The sequence below is a fragment of the Pygocentrus nattereri genome, chromosome 5 (assembly GCF_015220715.1).
Source record: "Pygocentrus nattereri isolate fPygNat1 chromosome 5, fPygNat1.pri, whole genome shotgun sequence".
Lineage (NCBI taxonomy): Eukaryota > Metazoa > Chordata > Actinopteri > Characiformes > Serrasalmidae > Pygocentrus > Pygocentrus nattereri.
Window position 1 is genome coordinate 33,525,983 of NC_051215.1, and position 19,318 is coordinate 33,545,300.

Below are 19,318 nucleotides of genomic sequence, written 5' to 3' on the forward strand. Positions count from 1 at the left end.
TATTGGGCTCTGTGTGCAAAGAGAATTTCGAGGAGGAGGTTGTGCTACATACCAAATCAGTCATTAACATTTCATTTTAAAATTGTAATACTGTTTATTTTTATTTCATAACATGATACATGTTCCAAAGTGTGCATGACAAAAACTGATGTAAAGGTGCATTAAGAGCACTCATAGTGGTCATTAGAAAAGACGGTCTCTAGAAAAAAGCAGAGACCTACATTTCTCAGCCACTCACATTTCAAACATTTAGCAGTTTTTATACCACTTTCCTGTTTAATGAGCATTGATCAACCTTTAGAACGAATATAGAGCAGATAACAGTAGACAGGTACCAGCGAGATACCTTCGTTCACATATACAGGGGTAGACAAAATAGATACTAAGCAATATGTGGATCAGTGTACATCAGTAATTAAGAATCTTTGTTTTTAGTTTTATTTTGTAGTCATTGGTACAATGTTATACACTTTTGGAACAATTTTTGTCCAAATACACTGGATCACTTAAGAAGAGATCCCATTTCCCTGTTGTTGTCTGAACAGCTGCAAGTCATGGTGGACTGAACAGCTGCAAGGCGAGGTGGACAAAGTGTTGGCCTGGTTTTCTCAGAATAAAAATACATCCAGATGTAGAAAGTACAAAATAATGTTTTTTTTTTTCAATGCTTTCTGGCCAACAGTTTGTACATCTTTTCATACTTGACAATTTTTTTAAGTCTAAGCCAATTTATAAATATTACCATTGCAAATTTGCTAGTCTCCTTTCACAATTTATAGCATTCTTATCAATAGAAATTTCATTTTCTATAATAATGCCATAACTGTCAAGAGATGTGCAGTGCATTTTAATCACTTTAAAATGCCATTTTTTCCATATGGCATTTCCACTTTCTACTACTGTATATGTGTAGATCTGTCCCCAGCATGACACACCTTCAAGCTAGTTATCCATCCATCCATCCATTTTCTAAGCCGCTTCTTCGTCAGGGTCACGGGGTCAAGCTAGTTAATCTAGCACAAAATAAACTAGTTCTTCCATTCTGCTTTAGCCACTCTTTACTGTCCTCATTTCTAACATTCTGAAATATCACAAGACACATCTCTGTCCTTCTTCCTCACATAAACTTACTTATTTTTCTATTCCCACCTTTGAATGATTTTTTGAACTTTCTCTTTCAACTATTGTTCTCCCATCATTTGCATTATTAAGTCATTCTGGAGTTATTCTGTAAACTCAGGGACCATATGCAACAAAAGAAGGTCTTGGCCCCTACGGACCACCATCTTGATGCTGTCACATGTTCGTACAGCATTGTAGATCTCTTCTGATGTGTTCACTTTCACCCCATTGACCTCCAACACAATGTCTCCTGGCTTCATACCTGATCTGAAAACGCATCAAACAGGTGGTTAGGTCACAAGAAATTCAGGAGTAACTTTCCATCTACAGCTGTGTGCAAAAGCATGTACTATCAACTAAATACTCACAGTGGTTATTTTATATAGCAGGCTTTGTTGCATGCTATTGAGAAACTACTGCACATATTATATTAGGAGACAGCATTCAATGCACATTGTTTCAAATAGCTCCTTAAGCTACCTTGATCAGAGATGTTTCGACTGAGTCATGTGAGGTAAAGTACTATGGAAAAACCAGAGACTACTAATTTATTTCATTTACAGTCAAAATAAACATTAAGTACAAATTACTTACAGGGTCAAGTAAAAAGCAGAAAACATACATTGAATACACAATTACACAGAAGCCTTGAAAAAACTAAATATCACCTCATCAGCTTTCGTGCTTTTTCAGGTTTTCAAACAGCTGCAGGGATATTGTTCCAGGCTTGTTGAGAGCAGGATTAAGAAACATTGATCTAAAATATCACCAAACCAAGCTCACCTGGCACAACTGCATTATATTTATACATGATCAGAAAACACTGCATCCACAGCAAAAGCTCAGCATAGTGAGTAACTTAGACACTACACCCATAATCCAAAAACAAAATAGCACACCACTGTTTGCTTTTCAGAGCAAACTCTTATTTCAGTGAATGAAAGATGTCAGCTGAAATGATGAGATGTATCTTGAAATTGTAACTGCATGGTTAACCTATGCTTTCATTTCCATTTCTTTTCTATGGTTTTATAACCAGGGATACATATTACTTTTTTTTTTTTTTTCACCTGAATTTTGGTCGTCGGTCCTCAAATAAAACTGCTTTATGTCACTGGACACTGAACTTTTAGAAAACATCATTTAGAGTGGATATTTTTTTAACCTGTTTTTGTATCTTTTTGAAAGCACTGGCCCCATGCATGACACAGCTGTTTCTATGATGTTGATAATATCAGCTTGCTTATGGTGTTCTAGACCAACAACAAACCAATTAATTTAGCTTTGCCTTATTATTAAAAAGTTGTCCTTTACTGTTTTTGCACTTTTCATTGAAACAATGTTTTCAAGAGCCATGTAGATCATCTTTTCTTATGCCATCGATTGTGGCAACTAAGATTTACAAGAGAGATCAGATGTTTTATGTTGGAAAAGTATTGTGCAAAAAGAAAAATAATGCTTGTGCTTTCCATTTCGAATTAAAACACTGTGCATTACATTTAATGTTGATGTGACAAACTAATGCCTGCACTTTGTTTTCTTGCTTCATCAGAATCATAATGGACCGTTTATGATTGTGTATGGAAATTTGTTATTTGCAGCCCAGAACAAAATTTTAAAATAAAGCATCTAAAGCTTATTTTCTTCTGCAAACTGTGTGTTTCTAATGAAAAATCAGCTGTTCTTTCCTCAACAAGACCACCAGACAGTATTCAAGTGCAAATGTTTACCTACAAACTAAGTGTCAAACAATTAAAGCAGCCTGCCACCAGTGAGACCATTTTACTCCAGCTTACCTACTAGCTGGAGAGCCGTTGATGATGCGATGGATGAGGATTCCATGGGTTACGTCCGGGAACGAGGGGTCACGCATCTTCAGCTCTGCAATTATACTGAAGGAGCAAAAAGAGATGCATGAGAAATGACTAACTCTGCCTGGGTCCTTACTCTTTTACATGACAGTTGGTCAATACACTCAGTACCTGGGTGTGAGAGTTAACATCATCACTCCTATGTAGCGCCGTTTGGTCTCAGATTCACCAAACCAGGACTCTAAAAGAAAAATACATACAAAAGTAACAAGACTTACAAAGACAACATTAGTAATGGATAAAGCCATGACAAATAAGGATTAATCCTTACTCTTTTTATCTACAGCACGGTTGAGGAACAGGCGCACTCTGTCAGAAGGAATGGCAAAGGAGATTCCAGCAGTCACCTTCATTGTGTTAATGCCAATTACCTCACCATCCTAAAGGTAACAAAGGTCAGAAAACTTGTGCACATTTCTTGCTTCAGTGGAAAGTGCATGTATTTCACATATATTCATACATACACAGACAATCACATAAATACATGGCACCCATGATGGAGGAACTTACCAAATTAATAAGAGGACCACCTGAGTTCCCAAACTGTAAAAACACAATTAGTTAAAATTTGAAAAAAAGATATATTCCACTTTGTAGCTACAAATCCTGTAATCTGAAACTGCTTAAACACTGCAGTACTTCTGAATCCATTATCTGTTACTCTAGCTGTACTATGGTAGACAATGAAGAGCTTACTCACATCTATGGTAGCATCAGTCTGTATGTAGTCCATGTTGGGGTTGGACAGGCCCAGTTCTTTGCTCCCTCTCTGAGTTGAGCTGACAATACCAGAAGTGATGGTGTTCCGTAACGCAAAGGGGCTCCCCATGGCAACAACAAACTCCCCCTGACGTACCTCAGATGACTTGCCAAGACGCAATGTTGGCAGAGGATGCTTGAAATAAACACACAAGAACCAAACATGAGCTACAGAAGCAAAATGCAATTTTACTCAGTATATAAAGCATAAGCTGTAATCACACCTGCTTTCTTTTCCCATTTTTAAAGCACCAAAATCACCACTGTTACCTTGGGATGGATCTTAATAGTTGCAATGTCTGCAGCCTGGTCCACATCCTGCACGGTGGCATTGTAGGTCTCTCCATTGGTGAGTTTGACACGAACGTCACGCTTGTTGGCTACTACATGAGCATTGGTCACTATTAGGCCATCGCTATTGATGATGAAGCCAGAACCATTAGAGACAGGGATATCTCGGCCAGAGAACATGTGCCTGTTGAGGAATGATTATCAGAATGGAACAGGATGAACGTTACACTAGTCGTTCATTCACGTTATTTTTTTAGGACTAATGATCATAAAGAGAATAATAGTAATCCCATTTCATCTAAAAATTCAAATAACACAGCACTCTTTCACCTAACCATTTAGTCACGAGTGCCCAGGAGATACTGCTGACTTGGTTCAACATGATAGGTGTGCCACAAGTGTTCATCATAAGAATGAAATGGTTCTTTAAAACGGATTATACACTGACAAGGCATAAAAACTCCAGCAGCACTGCTGTGCCTGATCCACTTGTTCCAGCACAACACACACTAACACACCAACCACCACATCAGTGTTACTGCAGTGCTGAGAATGACCCACCAACCAAATAGTACCTGCTCTATAAAGGTTCGTGGGGGTCCTGACCACTGAAGAACAGGTAAAAGGGGGCTAACAAAGTATGTAGAGAAACAGATGGACTGTACAGTCCATAATTGTATACAGTCTGTAATTGTAGAACTACAAAGGGCTCCTATATAGTAAGTGGAGCTGATAAAATGGGCAATGAGCATAGAAACAAATGTTATGCCTGACAGGTGTAAGTAACTAATTAAATCCACAAAAATTCTGCTTTCAGAATGACGTTCTGGAGGGAGCCTTCACTCCTGGAAAAGGAGGTTTTAAAACCAACCTTTCAGATCCTTCTTTAGTTTGACAGAAGAATCTACAGCAGTCAAATTTACATAAAAACATATAATAGCCACGATAACAACAGCTGTATAATTTGATTAGTTGTTGTTGATATTATTATTGCTATTACAGTATTTAGAATGAACAAGTGAACATGTACTGAGAGCTTAGAACAGTTGAGGCGATTACCTACGCAGAGAGTCTGGTCTACGTCTTATACCTACAATACGAATTCAAACCTCACAAATTCTAGTGTAAAGTCACACACATTGTGGCAGCAGTCAAACACAGATCTTACCGTCCTACGATCTCGATGTACACTACAGCAGGTGCTGACTTCTCCACCACATCTGCGATAAAGTTGTATTTGTATCGCGGACTGTCAGGAGCGTATGGGGCAGCACACTGGGCTACAGGTAGCAGAGCGTGGGGCAGAGAGTTTCTGAGCGAGCATGTGCTCTTGAAACTGTCTTTGTCCTGCTCTTTACTGATGTAGTGTACAGCTGCTCCGCTCAGTCCCATTCCTACAGCTAAAGCTCCGAGGAGGCACCTCTGAGCTCCACTGCCACTACTGCTGTCCTCCCCGCGTCCGTCAGACACCGCAGCTCTGAGGACCTGACTATTTCCTTTTGTCTGGTTCTCCAAAGAGGCGCTGGAGAAATGTCGGGCGAGTGTCAGAGCACACAGGCGCTGCTGCCGAGGCTCTTTCTCCCGGAGCAGTCCTGTGACTGTCCGCAGGAGCGCTCCTTTCACATGAGTTGGTGCCATATTGCATCAGCTCTTACAGAACTCTCAGCATAAGCTCTACAGTCCCTTCACAAGCGCCGCATTTAACACAGTATGAACATTCAGTTATCTCATCGAGAAGGACACCAGCATCTGGTCCACCTTTGTCATAACGTTATAGTAACGGACATGTCACAACATGTAACGCTAAACTCTTCGGCGGAAGTACACGGCAGCTTGAAAACCGCGCATGCGCAGGTGTGAAGTCATGGGCTGCGTCTCAAACCGCGCTAAGTTAGATTGAGACAGAGACCCAGGCGTCGTTTCAAACCGTGCATACCATACCGTCCAAAAACACCAGTGATGCCGTTTTTGTTTTAAACATACTACTTACTGCAGTAGTATGAAGATTGGGACACAGCTCTAAAGAATTTCTAATTTAATTCCAACAAAGATCATATTTATTTCTAGCAAACTGCCTCTAAACTGGATCTGCAACAGGGCAGTGGAGTAAAGAAAGTTTCAGGCTATTCAGACGAAAAATAAAAAAAGAACTTAGCACAGTAAATCTTTAATAAAACATTTAAAAGAATAAATTAAAATTATACAGGTTACCCAACGCAGCTGTCCCTTACATCGCTGTAAGGAAAATTAGTTCTAGTTTCAAAACATTTGTCTTTATCTAATCTTTAGCTTTTTATCTTTTCTCTTCTTGGGGCAGTTGTGGGCTGGAGGTTAGGGACCTAGCCCTGTGAGTGGAAGGTTGCCAGTTCAATCCCCAGAGTCGACTGTACATGATTGAGGTGTCTTTGAGCAAGGTACCTTATCTCCAACTGCTCCCCGGTGCTGAAGATAGAGCTGCCCACCGCTCCGGGCAAGTATACTCACTTCTCCCTAATGTGTGTGTGCTTACTAGTGTGTATGTAGTGTTTCACTGCATGGATGGTTTAAATGCGGAGGTGCAATTTCCCTGTTGTGGGAGTAATAAGGGTCACTTCATCTTAGTTGTATTGTTTTAAAACGCAGTCACGTCACACACATGGTTCGTTTGAAATCACCTCAACTGATAACCTGTTCACATCATTTATAAAGCAAAAACAGCACTGTACAGTTCTTTAAAAGAGCACAACTCTGCTCACCCCACTGCAGTGCCCCCCAAAGCAAAGTCTTCCCACTTAAGGTTGTACAGAACGTAATCATAACACATCTGAAAACGGACAATTAAATGTTTAATGATACCCACATAGTTTTCATTGTAGAATTAATAGGAAAAATCATTCAGACAGCAAGGACAATGTCCTGAAACAAAAAACAACTTAACATTTCATTCTGAAAATGAAATGTATCACATCCACAAAGGATGTCACTGAAATGTCAACCAAGTGCCATTTTCAGCAGCTGTAATTAGACATGCATGATTTTCAGTCTTTTAAATCCTAATGTTTTGGTCTGGATCCTCTATTGCAGCACAGTCCGTTTGACCTTCCGTCCCTCTTTATCTATAGCAAAGTTGTAGTTTTTCGGGTTGTCCAGCGCCTCCTCAATCCGCTGATCCAAATTTTCCAGTGTGATAAAGTTCTTTGCCTCTTCCTGGAAAACAGATGATGGTGGAAATGTGATGATTGTGATAGAAGGTATTTATGTAGATGAGTGAGAAATAAGACTAAAGCACTACAATCTAAATAGGTACCCAAAGGCAATACAGCTACTAAAAAATGGTCTACAAGATTAAAAAATGCTTTTGCATATAATAAGCTTTAAGGTGCAGAGGATACCATATTATGCATTAATTTATTTCAAGATTACACATACTTTAGTACACTGTCATATTAGGCGAGGCAGATACAGTACAGCAGATACACAACTTACTGGGTAAAGTTAATAATGTCTTGTTATGGAAAGAATGAATGTAATATTTTAATTTCCATGCACCACACATACAGGTTCCTGTGACTACAGTGTAATATATTAGTGAATTACACTTAAGCAATAGAGCACGAGAGGGAGTGTGTTATCGCAAAATAACATCACAGCTGTGATTTGGTCACAGACATGAGCCGCTCACTCTTCTCACTTGCTGCACAGCCAGCAGTTCATTCTCCAGCTCCTTACACAGACCAACTGACAGTTTGGGAATTTAGTGTAGTCTCATCGGCTCATGTGATCTTAAAAGTATCCATTTTCTGTTTGTGCACAAAGTAAGAAGTAAAAACGTTCAAATGGCTTGAGTGTCTACTACAGCTGTCAAAGTCATTGCTTAGCAACGGCATCCCAGCTGAGTGATACAGTGTTTGTGAAAAAACACTTCTCAATCAATCAGCTTGCTTGGCCAGAACTAAATGTTGTATAATAGTATTTATACAATACTATGCTTCAACAGACTCTAGAAATGTTTAGATTTAATACATATACTATATCAGAGTATACTTTTTTTCTGGCATTATGTGTCATTTATTACTTGTAAACTGATCTCACCTGTAGCTGCAGAATCTCTTTCTCTTTTTCTTTGATATAGTCCTCCAGCTCCTGCTGGCGTAACATTGTTATCTCTCTCCTCTTCTGTTCAGCAGCTTCAGTCTCTTTCTGCACACGTAGCTCACTAAAACACACACATACACACACACACACACACACACACGGTAAGATGCACAGGACCAATTTTTGCCTGACTAAAATGTAATTAAAATTGAGAGTTTTAATGTACAAATGAGAACATTTTGTAAAATAACCAATAACATTTTAACTTGACCAGAAAATGTCAGCCAAAAATGTAAAAATGTATTAATATTTCTTTTGCAATTTAACAGTTTTGATGAACAAGAATCTTAAAAATGAGGCATTATTGGGGCACTCCAAAAAAAGGGACAGTGCCAGTTTACTAATACATTTCTTTGCATTAATCTTCCTCTTCTTTTATATAAATTTATTCACTTCAGCAAGAGGTGTCAACCAATGTCACAAACAGACTTAACAAACATAAACAGAACCAAAACACATGTAAGGGGGCACAGTTACAGAAAAACTCCTTGTGATGTGCAAATGTCCACAGTTTTTGAACTTTTCTATTTGTTAAACAAAATGTTAATCTGTCTGTTTATCCCACCGGATTTTGCGCAGTCTGAGGTTTTCTGCTTCATTCCAGGCCATTAACGATCTGTGTTCTTCAGCCTCCTGCTTGGCTCTCTCCTCTGCCAAAGAACCAGTCTCTTCCTCATATCGCTTACGCAACATCTCCTCTTTAAACTCCATCCTGGAAACACAACACAGTGCAGTCTGAGACCTCTGTAATGGGGTACCATGTATAAAAATTGACAACTTCATTGTACATCCAATGCAGAAGTGACCTCATAGCCACTGAATGTGGTCAAACCGCATATTGTCATAGAAAATACTCAATAGTACAGCTGGGCAATATGACAATATTTGTAATTTTGATAAATTACATGGCAGCACGGTGGTGTGGTGGGTAGCGCTGTCGCTTCACAGCAAGAAGGGCCTGGCCGGGGTCCTCTCTGTGTGGAGTTTGCATGTTCTCCCCATGTCTGTGTGGGTTTCCTCTGGGTTCTCCAGTTTCCTCCCACAGTCCAAAGACATGCAGCCAGGCCAATTGGACATGCTAAATTGCCCCTAGGTGTGAGTCTGTAAGTGACTGTCTGTGTCTGTCTGTCTGCCCTGCGATGGACTGGCGGCCTGTCCAGGGTGTATCCTGCCTTCTGCCCGAAGACAGCTTAGAAAATGGATGGATAGATGGATAAATTACATTTCAATGTGTCACAATGTGCTTTTCTAAGCATATTTGTATCATCAGTACTTTTTCAAAAAATCACTAAAATAAGAGCATCATTGGTGCTGTTTTACTGGACTGAGTACAGTAACTACAGTGTGTGAAATGTTAAATACAAATAATTGATTCATAGTTTTGATAGTATTTTTAAAATGTGGCACTAGTTTGTCTGTTCTAACTCGTCAGATGTCAAAAACAAATGTTGTGACACACTATGTATTATAAACTTTCTGAAGTATCATGATTACAGTTTCCCATATCGCCCAACTCTAGTCTATAGCATTTTGGATGCAGCTACGTTTTGTTCCCAAATATCACTTTTGTTGCAAAGTTAAAAGAACAACGCACGAATGGGTACTACGCATAAAACACCCAGATTCAATGTACTGGAATACAGAGACATAAACTACATATCGTTACAGATCGCCAAACAGTTCAAGAGAAACCGACGGCGAAGACAGCCAAGACAGCCAAGACAGCACACTGAAGCAACGCGAGCATAACAGTTAACTGCCATTCACTCGCACACAATGCGATGCTGCTTCGCTTACCGAAGCGCTCTCATGATCAGGTTGTATTCAGCGAACCGCTCCTTCAGCACCACCATCTCCACCGGGTCGACTGGAGGAGGGGTCTTGATTCGCCCAGCTTTGGATTTCGCTTTCGGGTCGGTTCGAGACTTTCTCCCCCGTACAGTCTCCACCAGGACAGCAGCCTGAGGAGACAGGAGGCGAACTACAGGAGCCCGGCTCCGAGCCACCGCTCCCAACATTTTAACCTCTTATGTATAGTCAGATTGTAGAACACCCTGCAGTGTAAATGCAGGCGCTTTACAGTCCAGCCGGAATTCACAGAGGACAAACGGCGTGGCTATTTAACATTGAGCCCTTCACATGAGGCTGCCATATTTCGATCCTTCTACCTCTCCTTCTACCTCTCAGTTTGAGTGTAAGTGCAAGGGCGAGATGTTTACTACCACCTAATGGTCAAAAGCAGAACTGCTGCCTAAAGCAGTTTCGTGCTAGGCTTCATTACAGGGGCAGTCTGGCCTAAACTAACATGCTGTCTGTGTTATGTAGTACTCTGTGGCGAATTGCATTATTCAGTCTCAGTTTGGCTCCATTCCGTCTGCATTAGCCAGTTAACAGAAAGAAACATTGGAAACAGCTATCCCAAAGCATTTGCCATTTATTAATTCAGTGTCCCACCCCGCCCTCCAACTACCCCCAACTCCCCCCAGCTGCCCCCCCACCCCCACCCCCTGCCACTTTCAAAATGCACAGGGGTTGTATGGATATGTTTACAAATATGCAACAACCGTTTGTTTTTTTGTTTGATTATTTGAGTGTCCCTTTAAGACAGGCTTCACTTTGTGATCTGCTATCTACTCATTTATATTCTATATTGTAATGCAGCAGAGAATCATCACTGGGAAGAATCACAATGTTGAAATGGGAGGGAAGTCTGGAATATTTTGCAGTAATGCTGTGTGTGGAAATACAGGTTATTAGACATGTTTTGCACCTTTATATACAGGACACTTGCTTAGTAAAGCACTTTTAGAGCACATATGGCACGGGAACACAGATTAATCACACACAGGGAGAGCTTTTCATTAGCTTTATTCAGTACGTATTACTTGTAGGTGCAGAGTAATAAAATTTAGCACCAGGAAGATTTGAGACTGGTGCTAGTCGCCTCTCTGCAATTTTTTTATCGTATAGTCACAGGCTTAGTTTCACATTGTTCAGATGGACATACAAAACAGAAGCAGATGAGAGTGCACAGATAGTTACTACTGTAGTGTTTTTGTCTTCTACATTTGCCAGCAGTTTTCTGCCTGTTAAATCAACTAAAACAGCTCAAATTTCTTTAGAACATAAGTTTCATTTCGCATACACAAAATAAATACATTTTCAGTACTGAATCAACTAAAGTTCACAATATTAAAATGTAAACATCAACCACAACCTAAATGACAAGCAAATGAAGCGCAAAAGCTCTGAATGGAAATTAGACGTCTAACAGGCTTCTAAGTTCTAACACTCACTACAGTTATAGGTGTGCAGAAAAATATCCTGTTGGTGCATTCAAGGCTGAAAGTCAGCATGGCCTCAGTACACATCCACCTTCACAAACAATTGGTTAAGAGTTTGTGCAGAAGGTGCTTAATGGCCAGTCTTGACTGACAGAATTTGCCAACAGGATATTGACTTCTGGCTGGGCAAGTGCTGCGGTCAGCATTCTCTCCATGGCGGCTGTCTTGTATCAGTTCAAGTGTGAAGAAGAAGGGGGACAGTCATGGTGTACCTCTTGCGTAACACAAGGGCTCGTTTGTCTTTAAAGTAGAGATGTAGGTAGATTGTGAATTTTGAGGGAATGGTCAGATGTCTGAAGGTTCAGATGTTGGGGCTCTGGATTAGGTAGAATATTTTAGGAGATTAAGGATAAGGAGTTTGGGTTCTATGTGGTTAGAGGTTTGGTCAGAGAAACAATTTATATGTAGGGTGTGGAGGTTTGGGTTTTGGGCCTCTTATGAGGGATCATGTGTGGTAATATGGTGTTATTAGAGGGTTGAGGAGGATAGCTTAAGGAGCAGGAGTTGGACACTTAGGTGCAGCAGGGTTGATGGTACAAGTAAAGGAGCTAGGGCAATGGTGCAGTGTTGATGGAGGTTATTAAGATTTGTAGGTAAGGGCTCAAGCCAGAGCTGGCAGGGAGTAATACGTTAGCCGAATCTCTTCCCCCTCCAGTAGTTTCCTGTTGAAAGAAATATGAATGCAGTATTTAACCAAACAGGGAAAACAACTACAAAACTAAAAGAACAAATATGTAATCCTATCTTTCTACACAGATATATTATTCTACATATAAGGTGATGAAAGCAAGAAAGAAATCTGCTATGGACTAAAAATCTATTGTGGTTAATGTAATGATTTATTATTAAGTTTTACTTGTAGGCCGCAATCTCGATGTCCAGGGCCATCTTTACGTTCAGCAGGTCTTGGTATTCCTTCAAGTACCGTGACATCTCCTCTTTGGCCTCAGAGATATCCCTCTCCAGATCACTTATCCTCGCCTATAAAAAATAGGTTTAATGAAAATACAGTTATGCCTGACAGATGAGCAGCACAGTTTAACAAAGCTTGTAAATATCTGTTAGACCTGTTAGATCTGTCTGGATAAAACATTTATACCAGCACTCAGGGACTAAAATGTCATGAAATGTCCAACTAAACATTGGTACCCAGATTAGATGCGGTCACCAATTTTCATGGAGTCCTGTTAACACTCAGACGTGCAGCAGTCTGTAGACACTGCACTATTCCCTGTGCTGCAGTGTCCTCTTGTCTGTAATATGCTTCTGTAATTCCGATGCTGCACATGATACTTGTTCAAGTCAGCTTCTGAAAAAAAGGGTTCTTGACTAAAATAACAGAGCTTCTGTGCTAAACGTTTAGTAGCCTACATGTGGGTGTTTATCAAATGAATACATCAGCCCAGAATAGGACAAGCTATGATGTCCTGTTGTTACTATATTTAGAATCCGTGGAAGCTGCTGGTAAGAATATTCATCAGCTTTGTTAGAATGAGTCAGCAGACCACAGAATCCTTAGTTGAATGTACCTGAATTAATATCTGACACTCTCAGTACAGTAAAAACACAGGACAATACTATTTCACTGCTGTCTATATTTACAATAGTGGACAGTGGGTCATATTACCAAAAAGAATGCAAGGTCATGTTACTCTTCAAATGTAGGCCACAACAAATAAGCACCATTGCTTTTTTTTATAGTACAGTATTACATTCATTGTGCAGCATCTTATGGCATGAATAATGCATTAAACATTGGCACACACATTAGATGTGGTCGCCAATGTTCATTGAGTTTTTTTTACACTGAGAAGTGCAGCAGTCTGTAGACACTGCACTATTCTGTGAACTGCAGTGTCCTTTTGTCTGTAATATTCTTCTGCAAGTGCATAGAATACCAATCACTTCTTCCTCTGGCATGGAATCCTCCTGTGCTCCTATTCCATTTTCCTTATGTCCTACTGAACTACAGTTGCCTGAGTCAATAAGACACTGTGGTTGACATAGTGACCTTAATAACTGGTTGTCAGGCTGGATTAGTTGCTATAGTAACAATGAGGTTGTTACCCTTACAGAAAACTATAATCCCTTAAAGAAACTATAATAATTTTATAGTGATGTGTTGTAATACTATAATAATTGTAATATATTAACTATTATAGTTTTCTATAATTCTAACATAAGTCCTGTAGAAACTCCTGTGTTATTACTACACTCTTGTGCAAAATTGTGGTTGCCTCTGGTCAAATCAAAATTTTGTGAAGTAAAAATAAGTCAACATATCCTCTAAATAGTACATAACTCTGCACATTTTAATGCACAATTACAGTTAACATGCTGACTTTAACATAATGGATAATAAATAAAACAAAAAGCAGCCTGTGCAAAAGTTATGGCCTACGTTTTATTTTTTTCCAGCATGTTAAATTCAGCAAAGATAAAGAAATAGTGCTCTAGAATTTGTAGAAAGTTTTCACATATTCAAGGTTTTATTTTCTCAGCAGAGGATGTGTTAATTCATTTTTTCTTAGAAAATCTACAAAACCTGCAGTGTGACTGGGGGTGGTCAAACTTGCTTACCACTGTAGATTTTTTCCAAAAAGATTGTGTTTGACTACAACAGTGGTTTCTAAACCTGGTCCTCAAGTTCTCTTATTCTGCATATTTTAGTTTTTCCTGCTCGGATACATCTGATCCAACTAGTCAGCTACTTCCCAAGCCCTTCCAGGGATGGTGGGCTTGTTTAGAGCAGGAAAAATGGTAAAAAGGTACAGGACAGGTTCTCCAGGACCAGGCTTGGGCCTACAGAATTCAATTTTTCATTTTCTCATGCTTTGAATAATACCTGATACTTGGACACCTCCTTGCCCTGTGTCTCCTCAAGCTCTCTCAGCTGTTCATTCAGCGAATTGATGACATTTCTCAGTGTCTCCACCTCGGCAGAGCAGGACAGAAGCAGCCGCCGGTACTCTGCAGTCTCATCCCGCACGGAGCGCACAGCTTCCTCTTGCTTGTTGGCTACCTGTGCCACACTAGCCACCTTCCCCTGGTACCACACCTCGGCTGCCTGCCTGTTGCGCCTAGCTAGGCTCTCGTACTGCACACGGATCTCCCTCAGGGCAGCCGAGAGGTCTGGTCTGCTTACATCCAATTTCTTTTCCAAGCTCAGGCTGGTCATCTGCAGCTGCCCCCGCAGCCCCTCCTGCTCCTCTGCAAACACCTGCTTCAGGAAGGCCAGCTCCCGCTCCAGAGACACCACGCTGATCCCAGCATCATAGCTCCACAGTGCCGCCCTTCCCGCCTCCTCTCTTGCATGCTGCAGCTCCTCCTCAGCCTCTTCACGCCGCCTGGCCTCCTGCTCCCAGCGCTCCCGCAGCTGTGCATGCGCCTCCCGCAGCTCATCCCTCTGTAGCTCCATGCGTGCCTTGTCCTGGGCCTCCTGGCGCAGCTGCTCCTGGAGACCTCGCACCTCCTGCTGGTAGAACTGCTGCAGGCGGGACGGCTGACTCTGCCCGCGCCGGAGGGCCTCCAGCTGCAGCAGCAACACACGGTTCTGCTGCTCTAGGTGCCGTACCTTCTCAATGTAGGAGGCAAAGCGGTTGTTCAGCCCTACTAACTGCTCCCTCTCCTGAGCTCTCAGCCCCAGCAGCTCGGAGCACACCACGGTCATGTCATTCTTCTCCCAGCTCCCTGCTGGCCCTGACTTCAGCAGCCGCCGAGATGAGAAGGAAGAGGAGAGGGGGCTCTGGGAGAGGCGGTAGACGCTGGAGTGGTCATCCCAGCGCCGGAATGGGACGGAGGAGATGAAAGGATCAAAGCTCATGATGCAGGATTTTTTAGTTGCTTTTTGGTTAGTTTTTAAATGATGTAATATGAAGATTTTTTGATTGAGAAGTTTTTCTACTAAGTCCCCCTTGTTCTGCACACCATCAGTGGAGATGAACCGGCACTGCACCAGTTCAGAAATACTGCAGAGCAGCATTGCTTTATAGAGGACACACAAACAGGCTCACCCTCGCACACACAGCTGCTTCTCGGTCTCAGCCAATAAGGTGCATGACTGTGCAGTAAAGCTGAAGGTTGATCTTGTGTTTCTCTCTTTCTCAGAGGAGCGTATGAGAATGGCGGCCTTCTTTTTTTCCATGACAAAAAAATGAAGACAGAGAACACAGAAACTGAAATATGTTAAGTGCATGTAACAGTTTGGTTATGGGAGTCAAATTATTAAACATCAAATCATTTACAACTGCTGGCATTTTTGCATGACATTAAATGGCCCATATCATGGGAAATCAAAGAGCAATAGCTTTTGTTGAAATATACAGTTTGATGTAATATATAACCATTGTAAAATCTCAACACTTACCATTACCCCCCAGCTTATACAATCCATATATGAAAACTAAACTGCAGAAACAGCCCATTTTGCACAATGTTTTTGTGAGGTCACCTAATCAGCCTATAGCAGTTTCACTCCACCCATTCACATTGAAGTTATAAGTAGTGTTTCAGCCTGGACTGCTTCTTGATTGAGACACAATACAGGATAGCCAATCAGAACAGAGGTGATTTACATATTGCTACTGCCCAAAGATCACTTAATGGTCAAAAAGAGATTGGAAATGGTCATGTAAAAGCTTAAATATGGCTGCTTTAAGAACATAAAACCACACATATAACAGGGGAAAACAAAATCCCATCATGTTCAAAACATCATGTTCATCCAAGCTAAGCCAGTCCAAATGAATATACCTGTTGTTTTTAAGGAGTAAGCAAGCAAAAGCTGGCAGCTAGCTCTTGTTATCTACAGTTTATTTACAATCATTAATATTTGACTCTAGAAAAGGGGGGGGGGTGTGTTTCCTTCATCAACAAAGTCTTCAATGTCATTTTTTTAATTGTTTGTTCCTTTTTTTAAATTTTTTTCTTGGTATAGACTACACTTCCAATGAGATTATGACTGTCAGATGAACATTTTAATAAATGTGTTCCTTTATTTAAATTAATTGCATATCTCTCTGAAAATTTCAAGCCAGATCAGTTCAAGAAAGGCATAATGTACAACCCCAATTCCAGTGAAGTTGGGACGTTGTGTAAAACATAAATAAAAACAGAATATGATGATTTGCAAATCCTTTTCAAACTACATTCAATTGAATACACTACAAAGACAAGATATTTAATGTTCAAACGGATAAACTTTATTGTTTTTTTGCAAATATTCACTCATTTTGAATTTGATGCCTGCAACACATTCCAAAGAAGTTGGGACAGGGGCATGTTTACCACTGTGTTACATCACCTTTCCTTTTAACAACACTCAATAAGCGTTTGGGAACTGAGGACACTAATTGTTGAAGCTTTGTAGGTGGAATTCTTTCCCATTCTTGCTTGATGTACAACTTCAGTTGCTCAACAGTCCGGGGTCTCTGTTGTCCTATTTTGCGCTTTATAATGCGCCACTTTCAATGGGAGACAGGTCTGGACTGCAGGCAGGCCAGTCTAGTACCCACACTCTTTTACTATGAAGCCACACTGTTGTAACACGTGCAGAATGTGGCTTGGCATTGTCTTGCTGAAATAAGCAGGGACGTCCCTGAAAAAGACGTTGCTTGGATGGCAGCATATGTTGCTCCAAAAACTGTATGTACCTTTCAGCATTAATGGTGCCTTCACACATGTGCAAGTTACCCATGCCATGGGCACTAACACACCCCCACACCATCAGAGATGCTGTCTTTTGTACTTTGCGCTGATAACAATCTGGACAGTCCTTTTCCTCTTTGGCCCAGAGGACACGACGTCCATGATTTCCAAAAACAATTTGTCAGACCACAGGACACTTTTCCACTTTGCGTCAGTCCATCTCAGATGAGCTCGGGCCCAGAGAAGCCGGCAGCGTTTCTGGGTGCTGTTGATATATGGCTTTCGCTTTGCATTGCAGAGTTTTAACTTGCACTTGTAGATGGAGCGACGAACTGTGTTCACTGACAGTGGTTTTCTGAAGTGTTCCTGAGCCCATGTGGTAATATCCGTTACAGAATGATGTCGGTTTTTAATGCAGTGCCGCCTGAGGGATCGAAGGTCACGGGCATTCAATGTTGGTTTTCTGCCTTGCCGCTTACTTGCAGAGATTTCTCCAGATTCTCTGAATCTTTTGATGATATTATGGACTGTAGATGATGAAATCCCTAAATTCCTTGCAATTGCACATTGAGAAACGTCCTTAAACTGTTGGACTATTTGCTCACACAGTTGTTCACAAAGTGGATGCTCCCTTTATACCCAATCATGACACTGACCTGTTTCTAATTAACCTGTTCACCTGTGGAATGTTCCAAACAGGTGTTTTTTGAGCGTTCCTCAACTTTCCCAGTCTTTTGTTGCCCCTGTCCCAACTTCTTTGGAATGTGTTGCAGGCATCAAATTCAAAATGAGTGAATATTTGCAAAAAACAATAAAGTTTATCCATTTGAACATTAAATATCTTGTCTTTGTAGTGTATTCAATTGAATATAGTTTGAAAAGGATTTGCAAATCATTGTATTCTGTTTTTATTTATGTTTAACACAATGTCCCAACTTAATTGGAATTGGGGTTGTAGATCAAACACCAAAAATGTTTGATCAACCTTGGTCAAATCATGTGTTTTGCTGATTTTCTGAGTGAAAATATCCTTCCAGGTCAAAGGGGGAGCTGGAACCTCTATCCCAGCGGTCATACACTCTGAACAGGTCGCTAATCCATTGCAGGTCATGAGTTTTACATATTGGTGAAAAAATGAAGCATAAAATATAAAATGCACCAAAACCTTTTTCCAGTGTGTTAAATTGTTAGATAAAAAACAGTATTTGTTTAAAATGTGCAGAAGTGGTTTTGCAGTTTTGCACAAGTGGAAATAGTGGTTATATTTTGTCTTATGGGTTACTAAGTGGTAGCCACGCATTAGGATCTTGTTCCCATGCTTTACTAAGTCTGTGGCCATGACTTAATAATTTTGTTCCCATACCTTATTAAGTCCTGGCCATGCATTCATTTTTATTTGTATGGGATGTCACCAGTAGGGCTCCGTACATTCCAAATGATGCTGGTAAAACATTAAAAAAAAAGGTTGGGACAGGATTTTGTTCATCACTGTGCTACTTCACATACCTTTAACAACACTTACTAATCATTTTTGGACTCCCAGCAATTGTTCCAGTTTTGGATGTAGAATATTTTGCCATTTTTCTGTTATACAAGTCTTGTCTAACAGAGAATATTCTCCCTTGGCAGCACTATAACGACTGAACTAAGGCGCTCTATGAGACAGTCATTACATTGGCAACGCTGCATTTCAATACATCAACATTTTTAAAAGTTATGACGGACAGCCCACTGAGACTGCTTTAAGAATTTAAGGATTAATTCTTGTGACTAGGCGGCACAATGTGCTTAGTTAAATTCCATCAATAATAATCTGCTAGAATCTCTATCATTTTGAGATGGACAGGCCTGCTGTTATCAACTCTTCACTTTGTCACTTTACATTTTTAAAGGCCTTTCTCAAGACCTTACAGACACTGTGGTGCTCTGAAAGCAAGAGGAGAAACAGAACACACATCACAAACCTCACAGAAACCAAAGCCAAATCAATATATTCAAGCCAAATTAGGGAACAGATTAAAGAACCTTGACACAACAGTTTGGCACAAATTAATTATAGTCTATAATCATTTTTTATAGTCATTAACACAATGCCTAGAATTAATTATCTCAGAAAGATGACCTTTCTTCACATCCTGTAGGCTATATATC

The 19,318-nt window shown here is 40.5% G+C and overlaps 3 protein-coding genes across 3 annotated transcripts; all 3 read right to left on the minus strand.

The window, feature by feature from the left end:
- Positions 1-69: 69 nt before the first annotated feature.
- LOC108441752 (serine protease HTRA2, mitochondrial-like) lies at positions 70-5,876 on the minus strand. Its single transcript, XM_017721438.2, has 8 exons — positions 5,212-5,876; positions 4,023-4,227; positions 3,694-3,888; positions 3,504-3,536; positions 3,265-3,373; positions 3,105-3,174; positions 2,919-3,014; positions 70-1,389 (listed from the first exon to the last, which is right to left on the minus strand). Exons 1-8 carry the CDS (start codon positions 5,679-5,681, stop codon positions 1,224-1,226), a joined length of 1,344 nt encoding a protein of 447 aa, XP_017576927.1. The 5' UTR covers positions 5,682-5,876; the 3' UTR covers positions 70-1,223.
- A 971-nt stretch (positions 5,877-6,847) lies between these two features.
- mrps26 (mitochondrial ribosomal protein S26) lies at positions 6,848-10,369 on the minus strand. Its single transcript, XM_017721441.1, has 4 exons — positions 9,975-10,369; positions 8,743-8,889; positions 8,115-8,238; positions 6,848-7,229 (listed from the first exon to the last, which is right to left on the minus strand). Exons 1-4 carry the CDS (start codon positions 10,193-10,195, stop codon positions 7,098-7,100), a joined length of 624 nt encoding a protein of 207 aa, XP_017576930.1. The 5' UTR covers positions 10,196-10,369; the 3' UTR covers positions 6,848-7,097.
- A 659-nt stretch (positions 10,370-11,028) lies between these two features.
- si:dkey-33c12.3 (uncharacterized protein LOC335380 homolog) lies at positions 11,029-15,490 on the minus strand. The gene is made up of 3 exons (XM_017721439.2): positions 14,367-15,490; positions 12,378-12,502; positions 11,029-12,183 (listed from the first exon to the last, which is right to left on the minus strand). The coding sequence occupies exons 1-3, from the start codon at positions 15,342-15,344 to the stop codon at positions 12,123-12,125; spliced, it is 1,164 nt and encodes a 387-aa protein (XP_017576928.1). The 5' UTR covers positions 15,345-15,490; the 3' UTR covers positions 11,029-12,122.
- Positions 15,491-19,318: the final 3,828 nt, after the last annotated feature.

What these genes read in the sequence shown, in the direction of transcription:
- LOC108441752 (XM_017721438.2), bottom strand. Translation starts at nt 5,681, where the DNA reads ATGGCACCAACTCATGTGAAAGGAGCGCTCCTGCGGACAGTCACAGGA. An exon ending in CTATTAAGATCCATCCCAAG is followed by an intron (nt 3,889 to 4,022) that starts GTAACAGTGGTG and finishes GTTTATTTCAAG; the next exon opens with CATCCTCTGCCAACATTGCG. An exon ending in GTGGTCCTCTTATTAATTTG is followed by an intron (nt 3,374 to 3,503) that starts GTAAGTTCCTCC and finishes TGTTACCTTTAG; the next exon opens with GATGGTGAGGTAATTGGCAT.
- mrps26 (XM_017721441.1), bottom strand. Translation starts at nt 10,195, where the DNA reads ATGTTGGGAGCGGTGGCTCGGAGCCGGGCTCCTGTAGTTCGCCTCCTG. An exon ending in CTGATCATGAGAGCGCTTCG is followed by an intron (nt 8,890 to 9,974) that starts GTAAGCGAAGCA and finishes TTGTGTTTCCAG; the next exon opens with GATGGAGTTTAAAGAGGAGA. An exon ending in AAGAGATTCTGCAGCTACAG is followed by an intron (nt 7,230 to 8,114) that starts GTGAGATCAGTT and finishes TCTGTTTTCCAG; the next exon opens with GAAGAGGCAAAGAACTTTAT.
- si:dkey-33c12.3 (XM_017721439.2), bottom strand. Translation starts at nt 15,344, where the DNA reads ATGAGCTTTGATCCTTTCATCTCCTCCGTCCCATTCCGGCGCTGGGAT. An exon ending in AGGAGGTGTCCAAGTATCAG is followed by an intron (nt 12,503 to 14,366) that starts GTATTATTCAAA and finishes TATTTTTTATAG; the next exon opens with GCGAGGATAAGTGATCTGGA. An exon ending in ATCGAGATTGCGGCCTACAA is followed by an intron (nt 12,184 to 12,377) that starts GTAAAACTTAAT and finishes TTCTTTCAACAG; the next exon opens with GAAACTACTGGAGGGGGAAG.